The sequence below is a fragment of the Trichomycterus rosablanca genome, chromosome 22 (assembly GCF_030014385.1).
Source record: "Trichomycterus rosablanca isolate fTriRos1 chromosome 22, fTriRos1.hap1, whole genome shotgun sequence".
NCBI classification, from domain to species: domain Eukaryota; kingdom Metazoa; phylum Chordata; class Actinopteri; order Siluriformes; family Trichomycteridae; genus Trichomycterus; species Trichomycterus rosablanca.
Window position 1 is genome coordinate 6,906,469 of NC_086009.1, and position 12,072 is coordinate 6,918,540.

General features: G+C 42.6%; 1 protein-coding gene across 1 annotated transcript in view; it reads left to right on the forward strand.

Annotated features, from left to right (window-relative positions):
* The first annotated feature begins 225 nt into the window (after positions 1-225).
* LOC134336057 (arf-GAP with dual PH domain-containing protein 1) overlaps positions 226-12,072 on the forward strand; it is a 30,419-nt gene continuing 18,572 nt past the window's right edge. Inside the window, exons 1-2 of the mRNA XM_063018727.1 lie at positions 226-547; positions 10,298-10,428. Of these exons, the coding sequence (XP_062874797.1) occupies positions 457-547; positions 10,298-10,428 (222 nt within the window). The 5' untranslated portion in view covers positions 226-456. The remainder of the gene's footprint in view (positions 548-10,297; positions 10,429-12,072) is intronic.

Below are 12,072 nucleotides of genomic sequence, written 5' to 3' on the forward strand. Positions count from 1 at the left end.
TGCAACATCATGTTGAAAAAAGCATGCCAAAATAAAGGAGTCTTTTGGGCTCTATTTTCAGGTCAAGTATTCCACATGTCCAGTAGAAATGAGTTGGCAGGTGAATATGTGTAAAACTCATATGAGCGTGGCCGCTTGAGGTCTCTCTTTGAGCGATGGGAGGAAAACGCCCGAGTCTCAGTCAGTATAGAGGCGGAATTCATTCCACGCCACAGCCTCCGTGTGGAACTCAGACCTTCGCTCGTCGTGGAGACCCCCACTATCTTCACGTTAGTCTGATATCACTTTAGAACGACAGTATATGACACTACCGGCATCGAGTCGCCTGGAAATGCGCCACCGGTCTGCACTCGCCTGACGCGCACTGACGCGCACTGACATCAGATCGGTGAGTCCTTGCCGAATCGCAGCTTTAGGGAGTCTCATCGGTGGAAAACTCATCATCAAGTGCTCATCATGGCATCTGAACCAGACCACAACAGACGCAGACTTCAGGAGATCCGGAACACACCGGGAAACAGCGTCTGCGCCGACTGCGGTGCTCCAGGTAACATCCGGGACGAACCGAACCCGGTTTATTCTAAGCTCGTCTGCGCCGATTTCATTCAGTAACAATAATGCGACTTGTACCTGTTGGTGAAGTGTTAAGTTTCTAATTTTGCCTTTTCATTTGTTTATTTATTTGTATTAGCTGCTACTTCTTCAGGCCAGGGTCACGGTGGGCGCAGGGTAGGAGCACACCTGGACTGGGCACCTGTCCATCACAGGGCGGCACACCCATATCTCACGTTTAGTCACTTATTTCCAACTAGGAGCAATTTAGTTGATTCAGTTTGAGGAATCCACTGAGAACATGCGAAATTTCTAACATACAGTGTATCACAAAAGTGAGTACACCCCTCACATTTCTGCAGATATTTAAGTATATCTTTTCATGGGACAACACTGACAAAATGACACTTTGACACAATGAAAAGTACTCTGTGTGCAGCTTATATAACAGTGTAAATTTATTCTTCCCTCAAAATAACTCAATATACAGCCATTAATGTCTAAACCACTGGCAACAAAAGTGAGTACACCCCTAAGAGACTACACCCCTAAATGTCCAAATTGAGCACTGCTTGTCATTTTCCTTCCAAAATGTCATGTGATTTGTTAGTGTTACTAGGTCTCAGGTGTGCATAGGGAGCAGGTGTGTTCAATTTAGTAGTACAGCTCTCACACTCTCTCATACTGGTCACTGAAAGTTCCAACATGGCACCTCATGGCAAAGAACTCTCTGAGGATCTTAAAAGACGAATTGTTGCGCTACATGAAGATGGCCAAGGCTACAAGAAGATTGCCAACACCCTGAAACTGAGCTGCAGCACAGTGGCCAAGATCATCCAGCGTTTTAAAAGAGCAGGGTCCACTCAGAACAGACCTCGCATTATTCGTCCAAAGAAGCTGAGTGCACGTGCTCAGCGTCACATCCAACTGCTGTCTTTGAAAGATAGGCGCAGGAGTGCTGTCAGCATTGCTGCAGAGATTGAAAAGGTGGGGGGTCAGCCTGTCAGTGCTCAGACCATACGCCGCACACTACATCAAATTGGTCTGCATGGCTGTCACCCCAGAAGGAAGCCTCTTCTGAAGTCTCTACACAAGAAAGCCCGCAAACAGTTTGCTGAAGACATGTCAACAAAGGACATGGATTACTGGAACCATGTCCTATGGTCTGATGAGACCAAGATTAATTTGTTTGGTTCAGATGGTCTCAAGCATGTGTGGCGGCAATCAGGTGAGGAGTACAAAGATAAGTGTGTCATGCCTACAGTCAAGCATGGTGGTGGGAATGCCATGGTCTGGGGCTGCATGAGTGCAGCAGGTGTTGGGGAGTTACATTTCATTGAGGGACACATGAACTCCAATATGTACTGTGAAATACTGAAGCAGAGCATGATCCCCTCCCTCTGGAATCTGGGTCGCAGGGCAGTGTTCCAGCATGATAATGACCCCAAACACACCTCTAAGACAACCACTGCTTTATTGAAGAGGCTGAGGGTAAAGGTGATGGACTGGCCAAGCATGTCTCCAGACCTAAACCCAAAAGAACATCTTTGGGGCATCCTCAAGCGGAAGGTGGAGGAGCGCAAAGTCTCGAATATCCGCCAGCTCCGTGATGTCGTCATGGAGGAGTGGAAAAGCATTCCAGTGGCAACCTGTGAAGCTCTGGTAAACTCCATGCCCAGGAGAGTTAAGGCAGTTCTGGGAAATAATGGTGGCCACACAAAATATTGACACTTCAGGAACTTTCACTAAGGGGTGTACTCACTTTTGTTGCCGGTGGTTTAGACATTAATGGCTGTATATTGAGTTATTTTGAGGGAAGAATAAATTTACACTGTTATATAAGCTGCACACAGACTACTTTTCATTGTGTCAAAGTGTCATTTTGTCAGTGTTGTCCCATGAAAAGATATACTTAAATATCTGCAGAAATGTGAGGGGTGTACTCACTTTTGTGATACACTGTACATAAAAAACTTAACCGCTCTGTCTTGGCCAGGGTCACGGTGTGTCCGGAAAACATCCGGCACAGGGTAGGAGCACACCCTGGACTAGGCGCCTGTCCATCACAGGGCGGCACACCCCATTTGTTAGTCCCTTATTTCCAACTAGGTGCAATTTAGTTGGAGGAATCCACAGAGAACATGCTAAACTTCTAACATACATAAAAAACGTAGCCGCTCTGTTTTGGCCAGGGTCACGGTGTGTCCGGAAAACATCTGGCACAGGGTAGGAGCACACCCTAGACTGGGCGCCTGGTCGCCTGTCCATCACAGGGCGGCACACCCATAGCCCACGTTTAGTTACTTATTTCCAACTAGGAGCAATTTAGTTGATTCAGTTTGAGGAATCCACTGAGAACATGCTAAACTTCTAACATACATAAAAAACGTAGCCGCTCTGCTTTGGCCAGGGTCACGGTGGGTCCGGAAAACATCGTGCGCAGGGTAGGAGCACACCCTGGACTAGGCGCCTGTCCATCACAGGGCGGCACACCCATAGCCCACGTTTAGTCACTTATTTCCAACTAGGAGCAATTTAGTTGATTCAATTTGAGGAATCCACAGAGAACATGCTAAACTTCTAACATACATAAAAAACGTAGCCGCTCTGCTTTGGCCAGGGTCACAGTGTGTCCAGAAAACATCTTGTGGATGGTAGGAGCACACCTGGACTGGGAACCTGTCCATCACAGGCGGCACACCCCATTTGTTAGTCCCTTATTTCCAACTAGGTGCAATTTAGTTGGAGGAATCCACAGAGAACATGCTAAACTTCTAACATACATAAAAACATACATAGAAAACATCTTGTGGATGGTAGGAGCACACCCTGGACTGGGCGCCTGTCCATCACAGGGCGGCAAACCCATAGCCCACGTTTAGTCACTTATTTCCAACTAGGAGCAATTTAGTAGATTCAGTTTGAGGAATCCACTGAGAACATGCTAAACTTCTAACATACACAAGAAACTAGGCTCAAAGACAGGTATTTGAAACCGCTGTTGATGTGCAGCCTTGTAGTCATTATTTGTTCAAAGGTTTCAAACATGAGTAAAATCCCAAGACTGCTGTAAGATGCACAACATGGTCTCAAAAGTATGTTGACATTGCTTTACCTGGTCTACCTGGTTTGTCCTCTCCCTTACTTTTGATCCTTTTGGTGCTTTTGCCCAGATTTATTTTTGCATAGAAGTTAAACGGTAAAACACAACAAAGCCATATAATAAGGGTGTGGTTGTTCTGTTTTTGTCTTTTACTAATACAAAGTCCAATTAATTGCTGATATTTACACCTTTTGGACCTTTGTACATATGCATGTACTGCTTAGCCTATTCGTTGGTCTGCACAATTTCTCAGTGACCATGTGATTTACTTGTCCATCAATAATCCACCACTGACTATTTACAGTGATACAAAAACAAAAAGTGGTCACAAAGAATTGACCACTTTTGTTTTCATTATTTAATATACACTGTATACAGATCAGCCATAACATTAAAACCACCTCCTTGTTTCTATACACGCTGTCCATTTTATCAGCTCTACTTACCATATAGAAGCACTTTGAAGTTCTACAATTACTGACTGTAGTCCATCTGTTCCTCTACATACTTTTTGAACCTCCTTTTACTCTGTTCTTCAATGGTCAGGGACCCCACAGGACCACCACAGAGCAGGTATTATTTAGGTGGTGGATGATTCTCAGCACTGCAGTGACACTGACTTGGTGGTGGTGTGTTAGTGTGTGTTGTGCTGGTATGAGTGGATCAGACACAGCAGCGCTGCTGGAGTTTTTAAATACCGTGTCCACTCACTGTCCACTCTATTAGACACTCCTACCTAGTTGGTTCACCTTGTAGATGTAAAGTCAGAGACGATCGCTCATCTATTGCTGCTGTTTGAGTTGGTCATCTTCTAGACCTTCATCAGTGGTCACAGGACGCTGCCCATGGGGCGCTGTTGGCTGGATATTTTAGGTTGGTGGACTATTCACAGTCCAGCAGGGACAGTGAGGTGTTTAAAAACTCCATCAGCATTGCTGTGTCTGATACACTAATACCAGCACAACACACACCAACACATCACCACCATGTCAGTGTCACTGCAGTGCTGAGAATGACCCACCACCCAAATAATACCTGCTCTGTGGTGGTCCTGACCATTGAAGAACAGAGTAAAAGGAGGTTAAAAATTATGTAGAGAAACAGATGGACTAGAGTCAGTAATTGTAGAACTACAAGGTGCTTCTATATGGTAAGTGGAGCTGATAAAATGAACAATGTGTGTAGAAACAAGGGTGCAGTGCGGGAACACACCCCAACACATACATGACGTTTCTTTTCTAAGAGGGGATTTGTGCCCATTTAGTCAAGGAAGACCTGGCTGTCAATGTATGTTCCAGTTTCTAACAGAATTGAGTTCAGGCCTCTGAGCAGTTCCTCTATACCAAACTGGTCAGTCGTGCCAGCGCCCCTCCCCCCACTGTTGTCAGAAAGTTAAAATTATAGAATTTATAGTATAGTATATTTTCAGAGCATAGACAGTACCATACAATATTTATCCCTTCTAGATATACTACTATCCCTTCTTTGTCATACTACAAACTCAATTTCCAAAAAAAATGGGGACATTTAGTAAAATGCAGTAAAATAAAATAAAAAATAACACTTTATTTTTCCCAGGTTTGATAGTCATCAAAATGCTTTTATGTTTCTCTTGTAATGCTGTGATTTTCACCTTGCTCCTTTTCCCATGGATATTATTAGTCTGTATAAAACCTATCAGAATATCTGAGGCAAACCAGGCCTGCAGTTCCTCACACTGGCTTGTTTTGCAATTTCCTGAAAAGCAAAGATTCACCAGTGTGGCAGTATTTCTTCATTTGGGGTTAGAAGCTCATATCATGGGCTGTCCAAACATGATGTCCTGAACTTTTGTCAGAAAATGCTACTTTTGTTTAATTTGACTATTTTTTTATCAAAGTGGTTTTATCTAAGGTGTAGAAATGGACATAATCTCATTGAATTTAATTGCCTTTTGTTTAATATATATTTTCTATGCATTTTTCTCCCATTTTCACCCAATTTAGTGTTGTCAGTTTGTCTTCTGCTGCTGGGGATCCCCGATTTTTTGCAGTTGAGGGGGGTATACTGCTGCTCACACCTCCTCAGCGGAACCCTTTTCCACCCATGCACTCTGCACAGGCGCCTCTATCCGCCTCACACTGCGTTTGAAGACCCCGCCCACATATTCCGCTCATCCCTCCCTGCAGGCACTGGCAATTATGAGCGCCGAGGAGGTCAAAATCTCGGCGCTGGTGTGCTAGCGGAATATCCCACTGCGCCACATGGGGGCGTGCCTTTTGTTTTTTGTTTAACTGTTTGTCCGGCTGCCTTCAAATCATCCTGCAAGACTTTTTGAACTGTTGGCTTCTCTCTTACATTTCATATCATTATTTTAAGATCATGTTATACAACTTTGTGCACACACTCGTCCGGGGAGAGCATTGTCTAACCTTCATCCATCCAATAAAATATGTATGCCCGCCCTCAGAAATCCCAATAAATTACCAAAAGGCAGTCTATAAATAGCTACAGGAGGTATGCACTGCCTGATTTTTGATTGGTATGGGCCAGCAGCAGTGGCCTAAGGATAAATATGTAGGGAGTTCCCTCCGTGGGTCAGATGTGCTGGCCGAAAGATTGCAGCAACATTTGGGTTTTGTTCGGGAAAAGTTATTTTGTTTACATATATGTAAGGAACATAGCAAGGTTTCTTCCTTCATGTTGTGACTAAATGACTTAAACTCATTCTTCACTGTCCAAAATAAATATACCTAAACACGTCACCAGTGATCTAGCAGCTCAGTTTCTGATGATTTGGAAAAAGTTCCTTTTAGCGCAATGCGAGACTGGCATACTTAATGTTAAAATGGTGTAATAAATAAAAAAAATAGTGTCATGTCATGTCACTAAGCTATCATTACCTTGCGATGGTCGACTACACAGATAGTTGCTGCATGAAAACCCACAATAAGCTTTTTTATGACTAACACTTTTTGTATGGAACTATTGCATGACTACTTCACTGTGTGGTTTATGCAGGAAGTAAGCTTAAGAGACAGTAAGTAGTTGTGAGACAGTAGTAGTTGTGTAAAATTGGTACAAAAAAGCTATTACTTTAATTAGACAGCACATTTGACAATTTGCTAGCAATGCTAATGCTTGGGTAGACTGCTGACTGTGTAGTCAGCAGAACAACAGCACTCGCCACTGCACAGCACTCTCAGCAGAATTACCTGGAGTGGGGTGCTGAGCTGATGAGCAGTGTAAGACTATCAGAATAAAGTTAATACATGACCCTCTGTATGTATTAAAATGTACGAATGAGCTGCTGTAGGAGCGCATTCACATGAGAAGCGGTAAAACCGCTTAGGTCTTGGTACTTTTATGCTCTGGGGCTGTTTAGCTGCCAGTAGAACGGAACAATAGAAACACCTCATAAATTGTACCAGAAAATCGAGACGTGTCAGTGGTGGTGTTAGACTGCCGTGCCACCCAAGTGCCGAACCCAAGAGCAGAACGGTTTTTATGTTGAGATTTAAATACTGCATTTAATTATTATTTAATATATCTTTTCTTTTTTTATATTTTTGTTTATGCATTTTCTCCCCTTTTTCTTCCGACATTTAGCATATCCAATTACCCAATTGCATTATGCTTCCTCTTTACTGATGCTGATTTCCGCCCTGATTGAGGAGAGCAAGACTGACTGTGGTAAAAAACTGTGGTATGTGCACTTATTTGCAGCACCGTACTGGAAAAATAGAACACAATAAGATGTGAATTTGTGGTGAGGGTAGCGAACATTTGGAGCCCTTAAAACGGTGTCACTGACATAAAAAAGGTTCAGAATCCCTGACCTATAAGTTTTACAGACCGATATCTTGCACAGTGATGCATTAAATAAAGCGTATAATGAAGCAGTGTTGCCAACTGGGCTGGCATATTCATGTCAGCATTTTTACAGTGTTTTGCTGTTTTCTTTGAGAGATTTTCTTTGGAAAGGGGAGAATTCTTATTAAAAATATGTGTATTATTGTTGGCAGCGTCAAACTTAGCCAGTACTGAATGGACATCCGGTTTAATTCTGTAACCACACAGAGGTTTCAGTTACGCTTCTGTACTTCCCTTTATAGAAGCCTCTGTTTTGTCTCCTATCTTTTTAAATATATTTTTCTTTTTTATTTTCTCATGTGTTCCTCAAAGTTAGTGTATCTCTATGTGGTGGGTGGTTCCTTTTTTGTCAGTTAGTGTATTTATATTTATATGCGACTAGTCTGATTATCAGACTGGCAGTTATCTGATTATTTAAGGATTACTGGTCATCAGCATTTTTTGATACCTTCTTAGAATAAAGTTTCCACCAGAAAGACTAAACAAGGTGGATTTTAGCTTTGGTATTCAGTACGCTACATCTGTGGATGATCTAAAACAACTGCATAATTAAATTATTTTTACCATTTTCCCTGTCAAGGCCCACCTAGTTTTTTTTTATTATTTGTTTTATTTTGTTTATGCATTTTCTCCCTTTTTCTTCCTTTTTAGCGTGTCCAATTGCCCAATTGTGTCATGCTTCCTCTCCACCAATGCCGATCCCTGCTCTGATTGAGGAGAACGAAGCTAACCCACGCCCCCTCCGACACGTGGGCAGCATGCCGTATGCATCTTATCACCTACACGTTGACAAGTGCAGTGCAGCTCAGCGTTGTGTACAGAGAGACACACGCTGAGAGCAGCCAGTCAGCCAGCAGAGGTCGTAATTGCCCCAGTCATGAGAGAGAGACCCCATCCGGCTGAGTCCCGCCCATATCTGAACAACATGCCAATCGTTTATCATGTGGCCGCCAGGTAGTGCTAAGGCTCGATACGATGTATTCGAGATCCCAGCTCTGGTTCCAGCGTGTCTTTTTTTACCGCTGCGCCACCTGAGCGGCCTGTCCACCTAGTTTAAGTACTATGTATTTAGACGTGTTATAATCACATTTGTTCCTCAATTTCTCATCCCATTCCCACACATCCCAACTACAGACTGTTCTCCCTCTTGCCCTCTGGGAGACGCTACAGGAGTCTCCGCTCTCGGACAACCAGGCTTAGGAACAGCTTCTTTCACCAAGCTGTTATACACCTAAACCGTGCTACTCACCATTCCAAAGACTCCATCGGGATTACCCTACTCTCTTCCCCTGATCCTCACATTAATATGTCTTGCACTATTACAGAGATGTTCACAAAATATGAGTCTTTAGGCTAGACTCCGAGTCAAGTCACGAGTCTTTAGGCTAGAGTCCGAGTCAGATAAAAAAACCTAAAGATTAGCGACTGTATCTTGCAGTTTTACTTAGTGCCTTTACTTTCCTAGGTACCAGTTAATAGCTTAAACTGATGTTTTGTTTTCATTGCAAATTACGGCCAAAATCCAAAACACAGCCAAAAATCCATAACCACTGCTTATGTTGTTCCAGATAATTAAAAACCTCCAAACTTTTCCTGGTTGTGAAGTAAAACACGAACTCGTTAGAAAGCCAATCAAGCGTTTCATTGACACATCATCTGTGTGACGCTGCAAACTAAATAAATGCAAATAACAGTCAAAATCAGAAGGTCTGATTGGCTCAGAAAGAGTTTTTTACAATCATTAGTGCCAATTCTGTAGGAGCGTTCCATTCACATTATCTGTTACAGTGAAGTGCACTACATATTCCACCATTTTAGGTGAGATTTGAATTCAAAGTAGGGAGTAGGGAGTGACGCTTCATCGCTTTGCCGGAAGCTGGCTGGAACATTTACCCAGTCATTTACCCACAAATGAGTCCGAGTCATTTGAAACAAGTCCGAGTCTGAAGTTGCTGTGTGTGCGACTTTCGTACGTCCCCATCTCTGCACTATTATAGACTAAATTCTATGTATTATTTATCTGTATCTATTCCATTTATTATTTGCTATTTGCACATCACATTGCATATTATTTGTATCCTTACTGTATCTGTGTCGAGGTGAATCCACACCCTCTTTTTTGTTTACATTGCGCGTGCATGTTGTGAATGACAATATATTGAATTGAATTTAATTGAATTAAATGGAATTTCTGACAGTATAGTTAAGAAATATGGCCTGAACATAATAATAATACACCTGGGTGGCACAATGATTAATTACAACTGCTGGGATATAAAATGTCACTTAGTAAAATGTTGCATCCCAATGCACTACCAATAGTTAAATACCATGTAGCGCATAGCATGTGGTTTGGGATGCAACCAGGAAATCACTTGTGTGTTACATTCCATGGCTGCCTCTCAGTATCATAAATGTCGGCTTGCATGGCTAATAAATCACATTCACCCAGTTAAGAATGAATTTTTGATCTGCAAACTTGGTGAACTCGTTAAAAACACAAAAAAGCTGCTGTTTACAGTTCAGACCATTGACGGCTAGTGATGACTATAAATCACAGGATTTGTGATAAGTGCTGTGATTTTACTGTTACTTCAGGATGGTAAAACTGCACCAGTGCTTTCAAACACCTCTGAGAGAACAGAATGAGACGTTAAGCCTATTTCTCATTCATGAGTCATGTTTGCTTGCATTCTGAATTCAGTAATCTAAACAGAAATCACACCTGCCGCATTAGCACCATGCGTTCAGTAACGAATTCCAATCAGAATGGTTCTCTGTGTCCTGCAGGTCCGGAGTGGGCGTCTTTTACCCTGGGTGTTTTCATGTGTCCGGGCTGCTCAGGCATCCACCGCAGCATCGCTCAGATCAGCAGGGTCAAATCTGTATTGCTCGACCCCTGGGAGAAATCTGAAATAGAGGTGAGTGAAGAAGCTGTGTCCCACTTCAGTATCTTCCTAAATAGGAAGTATCAGTATAAGGAACGTTATAATATTATAATACAACATTTTTTTTTAAACTATTTTATTTATGCACTTTCTTCCTTTTTTTCTCAATTCAGCATAGCCGATTAGTCTTCCACTGTTGGGGACCCTGATCATGTCTGACACACGCTGTCTACCGACCCTGTAGGTTCACCCATACTTTGGTGGGATTCACTGTCTTGCCTACGGAGAATCACGCACTGATCGCGTCGAAGACCCCACTGGTCATAGTCCGGTCTTTTCCCACCCAGCAGACTAGTGGCCAATTGTGTCTGCTGCAGGCACTGCCAATTATGCCCACTAGGTGTACCGGTCTACCCAGTGGACTGGGAGCAGATCTGAGATTTGAACTCAGAAAGTATAGAATCCTAATGCTGGTGTGCTAGTGGAATATCCCGCTGCTCCACCTGGGTGCCCAGTTGTGCAGGATTGTTACGGATTTTCACTGCATGTATACCAAAGCTACTATTTTATTTGTACGAGGGATCTTCAAAAAGTTTCCGCACTTTTATATTTTGGTTGGAAACGGTGAGGTTGTGCGGAGTAGTAATTGGTCGTGTCTGAGAGACTGAGAGAGATTATAGTCTGGATTTAGCGCCATCTGATTTCCACTTTTTTGGACGCTCAAAGAAGCTTTAAGGGGAAGAAGATTTTCATGTAATGATGATGTGAAAGCAGCGGTGCATCAGTGGCTACGCGCTGAACCAAAAACATATTTGCCGATGGCAATAAAAAGTTGGTACAAAGCTGGGAAAAATGCATCGGAAGGTGACTATGTAGAAAAGTGATGTCGTTTGTTTTTGAAATTCTTAATAAATAGAGTTTTAAAAAGTTCGGAAACTTTTTGAAGAATTAATATTGAAGTATAATTATTGTTATCGTGATAAACACATCGTAAAAGACTTGAATTAATAATAATGACTAAAATCTTCATCTGCCTTATGTGGCTTGCAGCCAGTGGTGCCTACTTAGCGATGCCAGCATGCCAGTTTGGACCTTTATCACTGTATTGTGATAAAAAACTAATCCTAACAGACATGCTTAGTATATAATAATTCAATTTGGTCCCAAACCGTTTGTTTGTGTTCAGTGTTGAAATGTGTTCCTCAGGTACTGTATGCCAGCAGAACCCTGTGAGCTGCATCCTATTTGTCAGTCAGCTTTACTGTTGGCACACTGGTGCTCTGGCAGCCACGTTCTGACCACAGTGTGGCCACTCCCCACAGTATTACATATAAAAATAGGCCCTAGTAATTAGGAATAATGCGCCCATTGTTTAAAGAAAACTCTTGTAGAGTTATCCTGTCTGCATCGTTCCAATTTTTTTATTGTGCATTAAAGTGTGCACAATTTTTGAAGCACTTTATCCTGGCCAGGGTTGCAGTGGGTACGGCTTCACTGTGAGTGCAAGGCAAGAATACCCTGAACAGGGTGCCAATCTATCTCTATTTTCAGTTGACCACCCCTCACACAATTTTTTCTGTGTACAAGTCCAGCTGGTCGATAGCACAGCTGACATTCTAACCCGGATCTCAGGTTAGAATGGGTTAGTAAAATACGCCGCTGTGCAGACGTGTTTGT